We start from the raw sequence: 20,454 nt of genomic DNA, 5'->3' as shown, positions 1-20,454 counted from the left end.
ATAAATATATATACATTAACAAAGTAACCAATAAATGCATGTGCGGTAAACTCCATTTTTGAAATTCTCAAGATTCTTTATTTGTCACATGCATAGTTATACAGGACAACACGCAGTGAAATGCATCCTGATCCGCTTATCAAAAACTGTGCAAAGTTAGAAGAATTATCAGTTAGATTAACAAAAAGTCATAGATTGAAAGATAACAGTATAGTAGAACATAATAAATAAGTAAAATTATGTGAATAAAGTAGAATTAAGTGTTAAGGTGCAAAAGTGTAGTAATTATTGTGCAAAACCAAAGTTAGACTGGTGCATAGTTAAATGAGGCTTTTGTTTGTTTGCGCTACTGCGATCTTTACTTTCTTGTTTTATATTTTCTAATTTTCCTACTTTCATAACCTTTAATTTTCTCCACATGTGTATAGCGCCGTTTTTTTGGTTTTTTTTTGAGCCTTTCTAATTTCCTTGGTTTCATAGTCTCTAACCTGCTCTGCATGTGTTTAGCGCCAACGTTTGTAAATGTCTTTATGAAGTTCTGCTTTGTCATTTTACTCATTGTCTTTTAATTCTGACCCGGATTGGATGTGCTTTTTTTCAATTCCACTTGTTCCAGGTTAATAATCACTTTCCTTATTTTCTGAATTTGCACCTCTATTCTTTTTTACTCTTTTTTCTGTCCAAAGCTTTTGAGTCTCTTTTCTCCGTGCTGCTTTCTTCTTCGCTTAGATGTCGACATTTAATTTATAATGTACTGTCCTTATACGCTTTATATGCGCTGAGAGCCCTAGATCTGTGTGTGCTCAAATCCTTCACAAGACTGAATGTTTTGCTGCCTATTGTCCTATTTAATAGAATGTAAGTAGGGCGTGTCTTTGATCTCGCAGGTAGATTGTAAGTAGGGCTGTCTTTGGTCTCGCGGGTCTTTAAAATGTCTTCCGAGAAGATCACGTATCGTAGACTTGCTTTTTGCTTTCCAGGACAGGATTTCTTTTTATAATAGATAGATATTTTTTTAATTGTCCAGAAACTTTGATTTCTGTAGAAAGAGGATTTTGTATATTGAAAAGTATGCTCTCAAGATCACTTAATTTCAGTAATATGATAAATACTCTCCCCAGCAGACTATCATTTAAGTACATTTAGCTAAAGAATTATTCATCAGAATTGCATCAAAAAATATTACTTAGGTTCCTCCAAACCTTCAGCAGTACTCCTTTATAATGCGTCATTGTTACTGCCCTCATACAATTAGCCAAGTTGAACTTTTCTCTCCCCCCTCTTTTTTGTAATTTTAAAAAAGTGTTACATTTCTTGAGCTACATTTGTAGTAATGACGCAATTCACTTCTGAGAAGGGGCTGCGACACTGATAACTGACTAAACATACACTATAGTCTAAATGTTGTTTGGAAAAGACAGGTAACGTTCTCTAAATAATTAATCACAATAGCTATGGCAACATGTTTCCTGTTATTAAGAAGATGTTTCTACTAAGTGACAAGATAGTGTAGACAAGTCACTGTACTAATGAAGTGTTAAACTGCAAGAGAGAACTACTTGACATTTCCTAATATTTCTGCAGTTTGTTAATGTGTGGATTATATTCATTACCATGAATAGCATTTAGTAAAAGTAAATAACAAAATAAATTTTAAGTTCTGTGAACATAATGTTAATTTTTCAATCTTCAATAAGTCATATCAAGATAATTACTATAATCAATGCATAAATGGCACAGACTTTGAAATACAGACTATCATGTTTATTTTATTTTCTACTGGGTGTTGAATTAATCAAGAATTACTTTAAAACATATAGAAAAAATGAAAAAATAAAACTGCAAGAGTTAAAAAAGTAATTTCAGAAAATCATCAATTATTCCTTAATTACTAACCACTTTTGAGGTAGCCAAAGGTCAGAGCAACTGCATAAATGTACAATGTCTGAAGCTTGATAAACAGTGGAAAATCCTGGCAGGTGATAAGCTGCAGCAGACAGGCTCTGCACTGGGTAACTATTTTTAAGTTGTTGTTATTTATTTCATTTCCTCTCACCAACAGATGGCATCTGGGAGCAAAAGTGACATTAAAGAGCCTGAATAAAATGACATAATTTCAGGAAGCATGTGAAATGTGCAATATGACCCAGTGTCAAATTTGACAGAAATTACTTGAATGAAAGTGTTGGTCTAAAAGCAGCAATGTGTAATACATAGATTAAAAACAGAAACATAATTTAATCTGTACAGTACTAGCATTTAGAGACAGCAATCTGAATGATGAAATTGTGATTAAGTTTACATGGGATTGAATATATGGTAAGGTAAATTGTCGTACGAGGCTGGGGGTCAGACCCGGCCGGGACGCCTGGAAGGACCGGGTCGTGGCGTTTTTATCCTCCGTGCCACGAGGGGGCAACCACCATGGATTAGAAGAGGCCCACGGAAGGGGAGCAGGGAGGATCAAGACCGTTGGGGCCTCTGGTCACCGCCAGGGTACGCCTCAAACCTCATGGAGCCCGGGACATATTTTCTTCCTCCACACCCATGGACGTTGATCCTTCCAGGGTCACCCGGAGTGCTTCCGGGTGCTCTCCTGACGCTTCTGCCACACCAGGAAGTGACGTCAGGCAGAGCACCTGGAGCTCATCCGGGTAAAGATAAAAGGGGCCGCCTCCCTCCAATCAGGGAGCTGGAGTCGGGAGCAGGAGCAGGACGAAGCTCCTGGAGAGAGAGGAAAAGGAGGCCCAGGGACAGTGAGAGAAAGGCCCAGGAGAAAGGTGACTGGGGCTAGAGGCACAGTGTGTTGTGTGGGAAAGTGTTGTGTCTTAAGGAGGATGGAAAAATAAACAGCATTTTGTATAAAGATGTGGTCTCCAACTGGTGGTGTCCGGGCAAGTCTCACAATGGTGCCCGAACGGGGGCTTTCTGCCTGTTCCAAGGCAGGGAACCCTTCTTACAAATATTTTGTGAGCTGCCCGGCACCTCAGACAACCACATACACGCGCCGCATGGAAGTGGCCCGCGCACACACCACAGATGGTTTGCGGATCACCCAGGGGTTGCGAGAGGTTCGCCGAAGCACCATCTCCCACCCGAGGGGGAATACAGCCGACAGAGGAGACCCAAGCGCTGTGGACTTACCAGTGGTCGCTGCTCCCGTGAGAATCGGGGATGGATATGGCCGGCAGGTTGCCTGATACTCCAAAGGACGGGATCCAGGTGGTAAGCCCCAGGCTCGGCAGCGGTCAGCCCAAGAGGGTCGGCTGTGCCGAGCCCGGCGTCTGTATTGTAGGTGGGGGCTGCCTGGGTCCGCGTCGCCGGCTGAGCTGTGTCGATCTGTACAACGAGGCCAGGGCAGAAACGCTTGAAGGAAGGGAGGATCCGCGGCGTCTCGAGAGGCCGCGACAGAGGAGCGGCAGCGGGTCTCGTCAACCCCTTGGGAGGAGAAAGAAGATGGCGGCAGACCGGCAGTCCATCCCCGTGAAAGGCAAGGGATTGGACGGTGTGTCTTGCATGCCCGCCGATGATTGGATAGAGGCGGGACCAAGGAACGTCCATCCCGAGCAGGTGGAGGGCCGGAGAAAACCTGGAAGAGAGCTCCAGGGAGCGCAGCCGGAGATTAGGACCGACAAACCAGTAAGTCCTTCGCCGGCTACCGTTCCCTTTGTGCCTGTGGCTCGGCGTGAGCCGGAGGATTCCCTTCGGTCTGTCGAGTCTGTATTACAGGTCATGCACGACCTTCGAGACTGTTTAGTCGAGCCGAAGAGGACAGCGATCGTGTCATGTCAGGGGGTGGAGCAACGCGGCGTCGGAATCTCTGGCCGAAGGTTCGTGGCGACGCAGGTGAGTGGGACTTGCGCCGTAAATAAAAATGGAGAAGCGAGCGAATGTTTCCCGGTATCGTGCAGTTCCGGAGAACGAGTAGCCGCAGCTCCGACAGTGGAGGCGACGAGAAGGGCTGATCGCCTGGGAGGGGTGGTGCCTAGCAGCATTAGCTGCAGGTCGATCCACACGGGTGCAGACGGCGAGGGGTCTCTTCCTTTCCCGTAGGGAGACTCAAGCCGTCAGGGCACCCCAGAAGAAAGGGGAGGGCCCGAGGAATGAAGCCGGGTCATCCCACAGAGTGAGACGTGAGCCCGTGAGCTCACGTACGGAGACGGGCAGGCCTCTGCGGGTGCAGAGGGAGGCCCCAAAGTCAGCAAGGACATCTGGAGTAGTCCCAGCAAAAGGAGCATGGAACTCGCGAAGGGTGTGCCGAAAAGGCAAGTCGCGGGGTGTCAGTCGATGGGGGGAGCGCTGCCAGTGCGCAGCACAGAGGGACATCAGGGGATGGTGTCCAGGCAACGTCTCTCCCCCCTTTTCTATCTGTATTGCAGGACCGGGCCCTGGACGAGCCGTAGGAAGCACTTCGTTGGGAACCTGCCCTCACGGGATGGGCCGCTCCGCCTGACGAGTCTTTGCTGGCGATGGGGCAGTGTCGTACGAGGCTGGGGGTCAGACCCGGCCGGGACATCTGGAAGGACCGGGTCGTGGCGTATTTATTCTCCGGGCCACGAGGGGGCAACCACCCTGGATTAGAAGAGGCCCATGGAAGGGGAGCAGGGAGGCTCAAGACCGTTGGGGCCTCTGGTCACCGCCAGGGGGCACATTTAGAATAATTAATCATGGACAGACACATTACATAATTACAAATCATCCAGTTTAAGGACAATCCAAATCACACTTTAATTAAAATGGAAGTGGGAGTTCATCCACAAGTTCATTTTCAAACTCTTATTCAGGTTCAGAGTTTCAGAAGTTCTTGGCCATCCTAGGACACTTGCAGACATAACCAAATTAGGTTCAACTAATACATTATATGTACATAATTCAGTAAGGGGGACTAGATCTGCTCAGAATGAGGTTTGTGCTTAAATAGACGGAGAGAGAGAGAGAAGAGTTACCAATATTCCTGAATCTAATCTACTTATTGTTTGCTTCAAAGCAGTATTTTATTTTAAACTCCTCTCTACAGAGGAAGATATCTGCTGTGTTGCTGCATTAGAGAGACAAGAGTTACCAATATTCCTGAATCTAATCTACTTATTGTTTGCTTCAAAGCAGTATTTTATTTTAAACTCCCCTCTGCAGAGGAAGATATCTGCTGTGTTGCTGCATTACCACATTACTTTCCCTTCACATTCTGATTTAACGTAACAAACTACAATACTGTCCATAAGTACCTGGACATGAAACAATTATTATTAGTGTGGCTCTTTAACCTAGCATACTGGTATTGAAATGAAACAAAATATTTGAGTTTTTAGTGTAGACCTCCAGGGGAGCTGAAGTTGTAGCACTTTCTTGTATGTAGTCCTGCCTATTTTAAGAAACCAAAAGTAACTGAACAGTGGCTGCTTAACTGTTCATTGGTCAGATGAGGACATTGCATTGTCAAATCATGCACAATTGGATAAAAGGCTGGTAGGTAGTTCTAAGGGTAGTGTTTTCATTTGGATTTGTTGCTGTTGTCACTCAACATGAGGACCTTCATGAGGCTTAAAAATCATTAAAAACAATCCGAGACTTAGCACAAACTTGCCAAAATCAACTGACTGGTACATTGTTAAAAATAAAGAATGTACTGGTAAGCCAAGGTATAGAAAATTACCTAATAGGAGGGAGAATGAAGACTGCAGCAGTTAAAGACAGAATAATAATTGTACTTGTTTATAAAAAAAAAAAAAAAAAAAAAAGCTCTTTCAACTGTCAACCAAATCAAAAATACTCTCCAAGATACAGACTGGGGTTTACCACAAGATTCAAACCAATGGTAAGCCTTAAGAAGAGAAATGCTAGGTTATGGTTTGCTAAGTAAATCAAAAATCAGAACAGTTTTGGAACATCATTTTATGGTCAGATGAGACAAAGATCCATCTGTACCATAGTGATGGAAACAGAAAGGTGTTGTGAAAGATAGGGACAGCTTATGATCCTAAGAACATCATGGCAGAGATAGAGAGATGTTCGGGCATGCACAGCTCACAATGGACCTGAATCATTTGTATTTACTGATAAGGTAACTGGCAATAAAAGCAAGAGAATAAATAATGAGGTTTACTGAGATATCTTGTCTCGTTGGGTTCAACAGAATGAGTCAAAGCTGATTAGACGGCACTTTACACTGCAGCAGGACCATAAGCCAAATTATAAGATCAAAGCAACCAAAGAGTTCTTCAAGACCAAAAAGTGGAATGTTCTTAAATTGCAGGTTACTCACCTGACCTAAATCTGATTGAGCATGAATTGCACTTACCGAAGACTAAAAAAAACAAGCCCCTAAAATAAGCAGGAAATGAAAATGGCTATAGTAAATGACTGGCAGAGCATCACCAGGAAAGAAACCGAATGCCTTGTGATGTCTATGGGATCCACACATCAGGCAGGCATTACATATGACAATTTTATTTAAGATAATATTAGTCTCTCCAACTACTTTTGGTTTCTTTAAATAGGAGGATCTAACATAAGAGAATTGCTGCAATTTCTATACCATTCACCTTTATGTAAATATTCTTGATTCAATACTGAAATTCTACACTAAAAAGTTTAATTATCTTTGTTTCATTTAAGTACGTGCTTGGGTAAATAGAAACATAAGTAACAGTTATATCACTGTCCAAACAATAATGGACTGCACTTTTCATAGCAACATTTTTGAAAATTAACTTTAACCCAAACATGGCTGCATAAGTGTTTGTTTCTTTAATTAGTCCGGATTTAACATGCCTGATAATATAGATGTTATATTCCTGTCCGGGAAAGACCCACAGCCATCTGTCTATATATATATATATATATATATATATATATATATATATATATATATATATATATATATATATATACATACACACATATATATACACATACACACACACACACATACATATATATTCTCACACGATCACTTAATTGATATTGGCATTTAAATGCTGCTTAAATAAAAATATACATCCACTTATACATTTTATTCATTTTAAATCATTAATTGCACTACAGCCTTTTGCTTTTAAAAGATACATTAACTATATTTATACAAGTAGGTTTTTTTCTTCACTGTATCATCTAGATGTTTGGAATTCTTCAGGTGTAAATATAAATATGGATTACCATTTTAATTGTGTAGTAGTTGTTTTTTTACCAAAACATATGCTATATGACACACACTAACAAATAAACACGTTACATATCTTTAAAAAAAGCCTATTGTTTACTAAGCAGCCATTTCAAATTCATCTTTTATCTTTATTTCCCCTCCCAATTAAAAGTGTAAGCTGCTGTATTTTAAACAAGGTCGCTGTCCAAACTCAAGCAGTGTCTGTTTTAATTTAAAGGAGAAAATAAAGGTTTAAATTTCTTACAGTAGCTTATCTTTCCGTTTGTCTAGTTAAACAGGACGACTTCTCAGATTACTTTTTTTTTTTGTTTATTACTCCATTTTCTTTAAGGTAAAGGCTAATATACCAATTGCCTCTTATTCAAAGAAAAAAAGACATGCACTGGTTCAGTTACTGCAATACCTTGCATAAAGGAGTACTGCAACGAAATTACTATAAAGCTTAGAAAAGCTTTGAAAATATTTTTTGTGACTGGCCTTTTTACCGATCACCAATTGAGTCTTTTTTTAAGGAAAATCGTCCAATCGATCAGAGCATCCCTACAGGACAACTACCAAAAACCCCGTGCTACTGCAAACACTTTCATGATGACAAGAGGAGGGCCAGGGCAACTGTTTCAAAGGCAACTATTAGACGAACACTGAACAAACAAGGACTTCATGGCTGGACTCAGAGACACACTCTTGCAGTAGAAGAATAACCATAGAGGTGGGTCATTGATGATGTGGAGATGTTCTTCTGCAGGAACTGGCTATCTAAACCGTGTAACTGGCATCATGGATTCCCAAAAATACCAGGCCATTTTAAAGATGAATGTGATGCCTTCTGTCTGGAAATTGGACCTGGTGATAATTGGGCTCTCAGGCAAAACAATAATCCCAAGCATACCTCCAAGTCAAGTAAAGCATGTTAGAGAAACAGATTCTCTGAATGTCATGGAGTGACCCTCTCAGTCCCTGGATTTAAATCCCATAGAAAATCTTTGGTGGGATTTAAAGAAGGGTATTTTGTTCACTTGAGTTACCAAGTTAAATAACATCTTAAAGTTCATTTCTGGGTCCAGAAATGGCCAAACTGACATAACTTTTTCACATGGAATAACCCTTCAGTCTGTATAAACAATAGATGGACATGTTTCTTGAGAAGACTGTTTCATTTTGGCCATGATTGAACCCAGAATTGAATTTTATGTATGCAAGAACTTTGCAACTCAAGTGAACATAACAGCATGTTTCAGCAGTGCCAATGCAATTCAAAAGGTTTCTCTAATAACCAACTAACATTTATACATGACTAACTAAGGTTAAGTTAAGTGGGTACTGAAAAACAGACTTTGTAGTCTTATGTGAGCAACAAATTAAGAAGCAGCCATTTCAAGAATTAACAGCCATTAGAAACACTAGTAATGTCTTAGCTATATTTTTATGTCAATTTAATGGTGTCTTGATAAAAAAAGGCCTCAATTCTATCAAAAACAAACATTTCTTCGTGACTGCAAACTTTTGATAGGTAGTGTAAATAGACAGACACACACACGCACAGTAGGTTCAGAATGTATTCAGGCCACTTCACAATTAGATATGTTGCACACTTGTGCTAAAATTATTTAAATTAATTTTTTCCTTACATCAAGCAACAGTCAATACCCCAGACGGTCAGGGTGAAAACAGAATTTCTAAAATCCTCTTTTCACTTTGGCCTTCTGGTGTATTGAGTGTTATGTTATGTGGGGAAAAATTAATTTAAATGATTTAAGAACAAGGTAATATATCAAAATACTAAAAAATGAATGGTCTAAATATTTTTAAATTGTGCATTTCAATTCAGATTTTTCAGCTAATATTTCCTTTTGTACATGTTCCGAGATTTAATTTTGTTTCTGTTTAAAGCACATGGTAAATTTAGGAGTTTCCTGTTATTTTACAACAAAGTTGCATCTGTCTGTATGATATTGCTGGAAAACATAATAAGATGCAAAGAAAACTGTAGTTAAAAATGAATAAGCAAAGCAGGATCCTCTCAATGGGTGGAAGTTACAAAAAGACACTTTTCAAAGCCCAGATACATGCTGCCTGTGGGTAGATGAATGAAGAACATTCAAACACGCACTAGATGAAAATAAAAATTGAAAACAAAAATATGATGTATGTATAAGAAAAAGATGTGGAGGCTTGAGCCTCTCTTCTAAAATAGTACTGCAAACTAAAGCTTCAAGTCTAATGAAAAAGAGGCAAGAGTTTCATATACTTAATGAACTAATACATTGTATTTATAAATTCTACTAACCTGAGATCCTCCAGCAATGGGAATAATGCAGGTGAGCAAGTTTCCAATTAAAGTCTCCAATTGCACATTGAGATGATCTATATGTACAGTGTACATAAGGCTCAAACAATTCTAAAAAAAAAAGATATTTATAAGGTTAGTTAAATACAGTACTACCAAATATAGTGAAAGAAAAATACATAGTTAAACAGTACTTCAATAATAATTCATACCCGAAAGACCTCTGTATGGTCCAAGCGAGATACCAAAACCAAGCTCTTTGGTGCAAATAACTGTGTAGGCTGCACAATCCCATGATCTTCATCTTCAGCAGCTTCTCTAGGTTGGCTTTTCTGGGTCTAAAGAAATTTAAGATAGTTCATTTTCATTTAACATTTCCACAAAAAACTTTCATGAATTTAAATTCAAGTAAGTTAATCTCATCAACCAATCAAAACAACCAAAGCCCTAGTGAACAATTGGGATTATTTTTGGGAAAGGCCTGGATTGTTCAAGAGAGACGGTCTTCATCCTAACTGGAGGAGGGAGATCTTTTGTATTATACAAAAATATGGCAGCAAAACTGACTGGCTGACTGACTAGAGCACCATCCAGGCTGCAGTCTTGTATTCTTAAATCACAGGCTGCTGTTTATCCCATCTGTTACTATACTGTAGCTGTAACAGCTTAATCTTAAAATGTACCCCTAATCCCTGTTGTGGGGCATCTAATAAATTTAGTCATGATGCAAACCTTAAATTACTTTACAACCAAAAAATAATGTGTATAATTAGACTAAGATATACAGTCATATGAAAAAGTTTGGGAACCCCTTTTAATTCTTTGGATTTTTGTTTATCATTGGCTGATCTTATGGAAACTGTGGTATTTCAGCAGTGACATTAAATTTATTGGATTAACAGAGAATATGCAATATGCATAATAACAAAATTAGACAGGTGCATAAACTTGGGCACCCCAACAGAGATATTACATCAATACTTAGTTGAGCCTCCTTTTGCAAATATAACAGCTTCTAGACGCCTCCTATAACCTTTGATGAGCGTCTGGATTCTGGATGGAGATATTTTTGATCATTCTTCCATACACAATCTCTCCAGTTCAGTTAAATTTGATGGCTGCCGAGCATGGACAGCCTGCTTCAAATCATCCCATAGATTTTCGATGATATTCAAGTCAGGGGACTGTGATGGCCATTTCAGAACATTGTACTTCTCCCTCTGCATGAATGTCTTTGTAGATTTCGAACTGTGTTTTGGGTCATTGTCTTGTTGGAATATCCAACCCCTGCATAACTTCAACTTTGTGACTGATGCTTGAACATTATCCTGAAGAAGTTGTTGATATTGGGTTTAATTCATCCAACCCTCGACTTTAACAAGGGTCCCAGTCCCTGAACTAGCCACACAGCTCCACAGCATGATGGAACCTTCACCAAATTTGACAGTAGATAGCAGGTGTTTTTCTTGGAATGCGGTGTTCTTCTTCCGCCATGCAAAGCACTTTCTGTTATGACCAAATAACTCAATTTTTGTCTCATCAGTCCAAAGCACTTTGTTCCAAAATGAATCTGGCTTGTCTAAATGAGCAATTGCATAAAACAAGCAACTCTGTTTGTAGCGTGAGTGAAAAAAGGGATTCTTTCTCATCACCCTGCCATACAGATGTTCTTTGTGCAAATTGTGCTGAATTGTAAAACGATGTACAAATACACCATCTGCAGCAAGATGTTCTTGCAGGTCTTTGGAGGTGATCTGTGGGTTGTCTATAACCATTCTCACAATCCTGCGCATATGCCGCTACTGTATTTTTCTTGGCCTGCCAGACCTGGGTTTAACAGCAACTGTGGCTGTGGACTTCCATTTCCTGATTACATTCTTTACAGTTGAAACTAACAGGTTAAACCTCTGAGATAGTTTTTTGTAGCCTTCCCCTAAACCAGGGGTCTGCAACCTTCACTATCAAAAGAGCCATCTTGCTCCCTCTTCCTCCAAAGAAAAATAGTCTGGAGCCGCAAAACATAACACAGCTTATAAACTTTTAAAAGTTTTAATCTTTTTTTAGATTTTACATGTTACAACCACGGAATACAACAAACAGAAGTGCAGTGTGCATGTGTAGGCCTACTTTGAAATAAATGTAACTGAACTCTGCAGGCCTATTTGAGTCCTTCCTATACCTGTATAAAATTAAAATAAAAACTAGCCCACTTTAATATAAATAAAACATTTAGCTATAGCTTAGCAGCTTTAAAAAAGTAAACATTAAATTCCATTTCAGTGTGCTCTCATCCTCTTCAGGTTTCCCTCTCAGCCAGCAATCAACTGAAGCACCTGAACATACAAAAAAACCTACATCAGCTCCGGGTCTGAAATAAATGTGTTTTTTTTTTTTTTTTTAAATATTAGCCTATTAAATGCTATTGTTCTCACCTGTTTAATGTGACTTCTGTTTCTGAAGTTCGCTGCAGATCATCTCTAGCACTTTGAGCTACTTTTTGTATGAAAATGTGCTATATAAATAAATGTTGTTGTTGTTCTATGTCGGGGCTATACGATGTGACTTTGACCTTCACATAGGACTGCAGGCTCATGTGTGAGGTGGGAGAGATATTTGGACTTTATGAAGTTCATTCTTGAGAAAACTTGCTCACATAAGTATGTTGAGCCAAAGATGGACAGGACTCCAAATGCATATTTTTTCATGTTCATATATGTTTCGGGAATGGCACTCCATGTATTGAAAACAAGTTTGTCGGGTTTGGGGAGGTTTTCAATATCAGTCCATTTGTGCTCTTTAGCGAGAGTAGCCTTCTGACGGGCGACTTCTTCAAGATCCGCTGTCAGGCATTTGAACTTGGACACCCATAAATCTTTATCCGCTATGCGGCCAGTTCAATTTCTAGATCGGGCTTACTTACTCCTGTGAATGCGGATGTGTTCAGCAGGGATGGGTCGATGTCCAGGGAAGGAGAGAGTGTTTTTTTTCTTTCTGAACTCACTGAATCTTTCTCTAAATGCAGCTTGCATTGCAATAATTGTACGGTGGAAATAATCACAATTTATGTGCTTTGAACTCTCTCAGGGAGGGGAAGTGAGAGAGTGTACCTTTCTGTACATCTCTGGCAAACACTGTCATCATGCGCTCAAACACCAAAACATTTAAAGTCAGAGAATAGATGCTCTGATATTTTTATGAACGATTCTTTCATGTATTCTCCGTCTGTGAACGGCTTACCCCTCCTTACGATCTCTTGAGCTGCCACAAAACTAGCAGCTGTAGTTGATTGTGTAGAAGTGATCCACTTTTTGAAAGTATGTTTGCTCTGTTCAGCTTTCCGTTGCAGTTCCGAAATTGCTCTCTTTCGCTCATCTTCACTTGGGTATTTTTCAGTGAATGCTGAGTGCTTGTTTCGAAAATGTCTTTCAACGTTACATTTTTTGTTGTTCGATAATTTATCGCCACATATTAAGCACACCGGTAAGCCAGCGTCGTTGGCGGTGAAGGCAAATGCTTCTGTCCACGCAGAATTAAACTCTCTGTTCTCTTCTGGGATTTTTCATTTTTGGGATTTATTCATGGTTAGTGCAGGGGTCGCACACTCCAGAAGCCACCTGCAGGTAAAGGCGAGGGCTATAGACGTAGATGTGACGCATATTTTAGTTGACAAATTATAAATAAAAATAAAAATTAGATGTTAAAGTGTATAACAGTAGTAGTAGTAAATAAACATTATATATATTACATATATTATATACAAATTAAATTAAGAAATTGCCGTTATTCATTTTCATGTTTTTTTTTTTTTTTTGTCAAGGCCAAAAGGAGCCATTACAAGGAGGCTGAAGAGCCGCATGCGGCTCCAGAGCCGCGGGTTGCCGACCCCTGCCCTAAACCATGATACTGAACAATCTTTATTTTCAGATCTTTTGGGAGTTGCTTTGAGGATCCCATGCTGTCACTCTTCAGAGAAAAGTCAAAGGGAAACACAACTTGCAATTGACCACCTTAAATACCTTTTCTCATGATTGGACACACCTGTCTATGAAGTTCAAGGCTTAACGAGCTAATCTAACCAATTTGGTGTTGCAAGTAATCAGTATTGAGCAGTTACATGTATTCAAATCAGCAAAATTACAAGGCGACCCAAATTTTTGCATAGCCAGTTTTTCACATTTCATTTAATTTCATACAACTAAATACTGCTTCACTAAAAATCTTTATTCAGAAAACACCCCAGTACTCAGATGTTCCTAGGAAATGAAAGACATACCATTGTTATCTTTTTTGTTGAAAGTAAATTATTATGCAGGCTGAGTTCCCAAACTTTTTCATATGACTTTAAAACCAGAACCTCCACCAAGGGCACCTGAATTAATAACTTAGTTCAAATTAAAACAAAAAAACTTCAGATGTGACAATGAGCAGGCTTTGCGCCCTAAGAACCAAGCTTCCCAAATTATTCTATATCATTTAAGTAATTATTTGCCGCTCTGATGCTGATCTTTCTGATCATAAAATAGGTCATTACGATAGTTCTCTTGTACGATTTGGCTCAAAAACTAATCAGCACATCATCATCTCATAACAGGCTTAATTTTCGAATTTGGTATTTTTCCGTCCAGCTATTTAAGCTCTAGACCATCCTCAAGAAACTGTGACACACAGACAGACACACACCCATCATTGAAATATTGAAGTGTTCTGTATCAGAGGATCCTAAAACATCAAGATGCATCGAAAACTGGTGATCGAAATTTTTGACGAAGCTTTTGCTCCTCCCCCACAGACAACAGGTGGAAAGCAAAAATATATCACTAGTTCAGAAAGAACTATGCGGTTTTAAATGTTGCTTATCAAACATTATCTCTCTCGGAAATAAAGCTGTTTTAGTAAATTATATTATATTAAGTGCAAAATCTGGTCTGCGTCTTTTCACTGAAACCTGGCTTGATAAATCTGACACTGTTCCCCTAGCTGAGGCGTCACCAGACAGATACACATTCCTTCACAAATTCAGAAATTCTGGTCGAGAAGGAGGCCTTGGAATAACTTGATAAACCAAAGTTATCATAGATAACGAAAACTAAAATCAAAATAGAAACTATTAATAAAAAAACATTTTCGTAAACTGAAATAAAATAATTAACAAAACCGAAAATGAAAAACTAAAACTAAACAAAATTATAAAAATAACTTTAAAGACTAACTGAAATAGAGTAATAATTTACTAAAAATATTTGTAGTTTTTGTCACAACAGGACTTACACAACGGCTAACCTGGGATGCAGGGTTCCCAAAATTAATCAAAATATATTAATAAGAATTTCATATTTGGTTTTTAAATAAATATTCCTGCCATTAGTTTTTAACTCTTGTAACGTTTAACTCTAAAATGGAAAGTAATACACCACAAGTCACCCACATGTACTCACCCAGTAAACAGTGGCTGGTGACAGAGAGCGGGTGTTGACGCAGCATTTGCAGTAAAAGAGCAAGCTGAATACGGGTGCGTAAAGTGTGTGAAATAGAAAGTGATGCACTGTGTGAGAATAGTGACAGTTCTTTAGGAGCTGATAGTGACAGCATGATAGATTCTGGCTCAAGTGTTCGTGAAGAATACCAAGGTGATGATTTTGCCTTGAATATTCTCCGTAGCTTTCAAAGCTACCATTCACTGGATTTCTGGGGCTCAAGAGATAAGTATTAGATACAGATAATCCCCATATAGAATTTCAACCCATTTATAAATTACAGCATGTTAGCTGTAATTCTGACTGAGCCCAAGATACAGTATGTACACAGCCACTAATACAGCAGCACACACAAAGCCAAATTCCAGGCTGCACAAGTCTGATGTCCGTTATGATGAACTGCCACATTTCTTTGTGGTTCTTATATATCAAGATGCAATTTAAATGCCTTAAGTCGGAATGTTCTGGTCAACAAAACCTTTACTGTACAGACAGAAAAATCATAAGACAGTAATGTTTCAGTTTATTTCTCAGGTACCTGCGTTTTGTTGACAACAATTCACCTGCCAGTTTGCACAGGAAAGATGCTTTTTGTAAATAAAACAGCTCTGATCGAGAGACTGACAAGGTCAACATACAAGATCAGAATAATGTTGATGACCAATCACTTTTGCTTTAATTCTTTTACGGTGGATGTTGACTTTTGTCAACAGGAGGGGTTGAGGGCGAATGTCGACAAAAGTCGACATCCAGGGATAGAGGGCGACAATCAGCTGTTAATGGCGACAAAACTCACTGTCACGTCACAGGCATTCCCTCTGTGTTTGGAGGAATGCTAGACTCGTTGACTCGGCAACTAATCCTTGCGTGTGCATGAGTTGCGAAATGTAAACAAATGTAAACAAAGGCAAGATGGCATCGATATGTCACAAGGGAGTGAAGTGAGTGCTGAAAAGAAAACACTCGGCAGACAATGTTTTGCGCATTATCGCTGAGTCAGACTCTGATTTTTCAGAATCGGATTTTATTGACAGTGATCAGGAGATCAAGCAAGAGAGTGAGAAGCCGGCATCTGCTGATCGGACACCAGCCAATGCCGCGCCAGCTGATCCGCTGCCAGCTGAGCGCATTCGAGCAGCCGATGCATCTACGGCAAGGTTCGCGTGGGAGAAATACCCAGACATTGATCCGTGGGAGCCGAACTGGCTACCGGACTTCACAAGACGGTACGGCTTGCTGTTGGACACGACAGATCACCAGCTGCTGGACTACTTCAGGCTGCTCTCTCCTGATGCTGCTTTTCAGCTACTGTCAGACGAGACAAACAGGTAGGCAGAGAAATTTTTTGAATCGCAGGCTGCGCTTGCATCGCATTCTCGTTTTTCAAAGTGGAAACCCACAACAAAAGACGAGATGAAGGGCGTTGTGGCATTACAAATAGAGATGGGACAGAACTGGTGATATAACTTCAGGGAGCATTGGTCCAAATGTGCTTTGTCCCCTGGTGGCTCTGGACAGGTTATGCAGCGTGATGATAGGTACGTGATGCTGCAAAGTTTTATTCACTTCTGTAATAAACAGAAGCAAATCCCAATGGGTGAGCCAGGCTATAACACCATGCATAAAGTTCAGCCCCTGCTTGACATTGTGGAACCAACATATAAACAATTTTATCAGCCTGGCCGTGATTTGTCTGTGCATGAATCTATGATAAAATAAAAGGGACGCCTTTTTTTCTGCAAATATATGCCAGACAAGCCCACAAAGTATGGCATAAAGGATTTTGTACTGGCAGAAGCAAAACACTGGTTTCTGCTTGAAAGTAATTACATATACAGGAAAGTATTTCTTTCAAAGAGAGAACTGTCCCTTGACAAGTCAGGTTGTGCTGGAGCTGCTTCAGGGCTATTAACATTTGGGTCATGTTGTGTACATCTGGACAATTTTTATACATGCCCAGAATTGTTCATGGAGCTACAGAGCAGAAGAATTGGAGCTTGTGGCACTGTGAGGGTGAACAGGAGACACATGGCTTCACAGTTGAAGCCAGACAGGCTGAAGATGAAAAGAGGTGACAATACGGTTTTCATGCAGGCAGAAAACTTGGTGGCAGTGGCATGGCACAATGGCAAATGGGTGACTTGTCTCTCTACAGTACACACTAACAATATATGTGAGAAAGTGCAGCAACAGACAATTGAAAAGTAGGCACCAAAGCAACACCTATTGCAAGCAGTACAATGTGGCAATGACTGAAATTGGCTGCTTTGAGCAAGATCAGACTTTGCAGGACTTTGCTGTGTAAAATGTATGTGATATGTATGTGAAATCATATAGTATGTAAGGCTCATACAACAAGCAAGACAGTAACATTTGTCAAAAGTAAATATTTTTTGTTGATTTGATATGTTAAACAATTGCTTTGTGTTCTTTTTTAAAAAATGTTAGTTTTTGGAAAAATATTCAGCCCTGTGAGAAAAGAAACAAACAAAAAAAAAATTAGCCCTAAAAGAGTTAAAAAGGTCATTTAACAATGAAACAATACAAACATTGTAAAATTCTTGAGTTTGCGATGTCTCTACTGAAGTACAAGTAGGTAGGTGAAAAGAGTCTGCCCACTGGTAAAAAAAAAAAAACTAAACCTACTAATGTGTTTTTGTATTTATTCTTTATTTATTCATTTATCTTTTTTTAGTTTTACATTCACAGCTCAAAATACCTGATATTGTTAAAATAATCTGTTGGCAGAATTATGTTTTAAAATATTTGTTCCCCTGTTTTCAATCTTTTGCTATCTCTCTCTCAAAATAGATAGTTGAAACATCATACACTTTTTGTTCATAACATCAGCCATATTATACATAATGCATACCAAGAATGTTTCCTGCCTTGCATCCAAACCAGCTGGAATAGGCTCTAGGATCCCTGCAATCCTGCTCTGGATAAGTGGGTTTAGAAAATATGTTTATAATATTCCTAATCTCAGATGCCATTTCTGTTACTTTGTGGCTGTCCATACTCCTATTACCTGCTCTTACTCTGCTCATTAAGAGTTTACTATTCTTATGCATGGTCTATTCAAGTCCCACTTACCTTGACACTACATGATTGCTTTTCTTTGTTTCCCTCAATAGAGCCAGGTGGGGTTAACACACTGATTCAAACCTATGAGCACTGTTCTTGCTAAACCCCCATGATTTTCATGATCACACCTGTCAGAACACAGAAGAATCTATTTTCTAATTTTGTGATATCTCTTCAGACCTGCAGGTGGTAAAATTCTGTCTATAAATTTTAACGTGCGTGAGAATCAGAGATGAATATGGCTGATAGAAAATAACAAAGCCCAGTATAGGAAATCTTTGAATGCAATATTGAAGGCATTAATTTTAAGCACGTTGACTTGGAGTAGGACATGTGTGCTATAGACATTTAGAGTAAAAAACCCTCAAACATTAAAATTCACCTAAATTTAATCACAAATTGGTCCATTCTGGGCAAGGAAAAGAAAAGATGAAAAGTGCAGTGCCAATACTCAGTGCACATTTGTTCAGCACAAATGACATAGAAAATATTTTTAAAATTATAAAAATTGTACAAAATTGATCATATTAAGTATCTGGTTTTGATTAAGCTTGTTTTTATCAGACAAAAACAAAACCAGATAGTAAACCATGTAGTGTACTGTAGTAAGCGTCCACTAACATAAAACTCATATTATATTCAAACCCGTTAAGTGTACAGTTCTGTCTGACTGTGACAAACAACTAAAACCATAGTAGTTTTTTGATCATGCCACAATTACTAAAACTAAAACTGAAACTAACAGATACAAAAATAAAATAGAAATGTCTGTGAAATTAAAAAAAATTAAAATTAAAAATACATGATGAAAGAAAACTAAAACTAAACTGATTTTCCAAGTCAAGTCAGAAAAAATATAGAAATTAAAACTAACATAAAAAGGCAGAACTATGAAACAGAACAGGAAGTCTTAAGTTTAATTTCTAAAATTAAACCTACTACTGGTGTCCTAGATCCAGTGGCAACAAAACTAGCAAAAAGTGCAATGTATGTCCTTGCAGTACCTATTGCTAACATTAGCAATAGTTAATTATTGCATGACATGTACCTGATGCACTAAAATTGTCAGTCATCAAACCATTCCTTAAAAAGACAGACCTAGACCCATATATACTTAATAATTATAGACCTGTATCTAATTTACCTTTTCCCTCTAAAATTCTTGGAAAAAGTAGTTGGCAATCAGCTTCAGTCACACCTTACACATCAAAATTTATTTGAGAAATTCCAGTCTGGTTTCCATACTGGTCATAGTACAAAAACAGCACTAACACATGCTGTAAACAACATTCTGATATCATCTGATGAGGGAAACTCCACTGTAATTGGAGTTACAGTACAATTGTTGTTAGACTTAAGCGCAGCATTTGACCATTCTCTTTTTACTACACAGGCTGGAAAATTACATTGGGCTCACAGGCAATGTCCTTGCCTGATTCAGTTCTTATTTCTCAAATTGATGCCAGTGCATACAGAAATGTGCTGACAGTACTCCATCATTATACACAGAAGTGAAATTACTTTTTCACTTTACATGGTTCAACTGGAAAACAATGCAAAATTTTCACTAGTATGCAGATAACACCCTTTTAGACCAAGTTAACTTTCTCTGACGTGGTTTTTAATTGGACGTGTTAGTGAATTAAAGGAGTGGATGGATGAGAACTACTTGTCTTTAACACTAGATATAATAGAGATGTTAACTATTGGAGGGAATGATGCTGATCTCAAAAATATTTTGTCATCATTTAACTCAGTTAGAATCACCATTTTACTGAAACAGCCCGCACTCTAGGTGTTATATTTGACTCTAGCATATTATTTAAAACTCACACTATAAAATTGTCCAAAACATGTTTCTTTCATCTTAAATATGTTGGGAAATTAAGGTGTTTTCTAAATATGCGGGTTGCTGAGAAATTAATTAATGTATTTATTTCTAGTAGGATCGACTGCTGCAATGTGATGTTCACTGGATGTTTAGATTGTTCTTTATACAGCTTCCAGTTAATCCAAAATGCTGCTGGAAGAATTATTACAACAACAAGACAAATGCTAACACATAACACCAGTTCATAAATCCTTACACTGGCTCCCGGTTAAGTTTAGGGCAGATATCAAAATCCTACATTTAACATATAAAACCCTAAATGACCATGGTCCAGAATACTCATCTGAACTTATTACTTACAAACCTTAGCGCACATTAAGATCTCAAGAAGCAAGTCTGCTTATGATTCTAAGGAATAATAAAATAACAGTGGGAGGTCGAGCTTTTAGTTAAAGGGCCCCAAAGCTGTGGAATGATCTGGCTGCCATTATAAGGGATGGCCCTTCAGTCTCAGCTTTGAAAATCTGGCTGAAGACTCACTACTTCAGTTTAGCATACCCAGATATAATAATAATATAATACAATATATATGTATATTAATATATAATATAAATAT

At 38.7% G+C, this 20,454-nt stretch overlaps 1 protein-coding gene across 10 annotated transcripts in view; it reads right to left on the bottom strand.

The window, feature by feature from the left end:
- The window catches only part of sbf1 (SET binding factor 1), a 263,161-nt gene that overhangs the window by 135,681 nt on the left and 107,026 nt on the right, over window positions 1-20,454 (bottom strand). For all 10 annotated transcript variants that reach the window (XM_028815823.2, XM_028815850.2, XM_028815832.2 and 7 more), the window contains exons 4-5: window positions 9,662-9,787; window positions 9,450-9,560 (exon numbers count right to left, since the gene is read on the bottom strand). In XM_028815823.2, coding sequence (XP_028671656.1) covers window positions 9,450-9,560; window positions 9,662-9,787 — 237 coding nt within the window. The remainder of the gene's footprint in view (window positions 1-9,449; window positions 9,561-9,661; window positions 9,788-20,454) is intronic.

Source organism: Erpetoichthys calabaricus, chromosome 1 (genome assembly GCF_900747795.2).
Source record: "Erpetoichthys calabaricus chromosome 1, fErpCal1.3, whole genome shotgun sequence".
Taxonomy (NCBI): domain Eukaryota; kingdom Metazoa; phylum Chordata; class Cladistia; order Polypteriformes; family Polypteridae; genus Erpetoichthys; species Erpetoichthys calabaricus.
The sequence above is the reverse complement of the archived record's forward strand: the minus strand, read 5'-3'. Positions and strand labels throughout refer to the sequence as shown.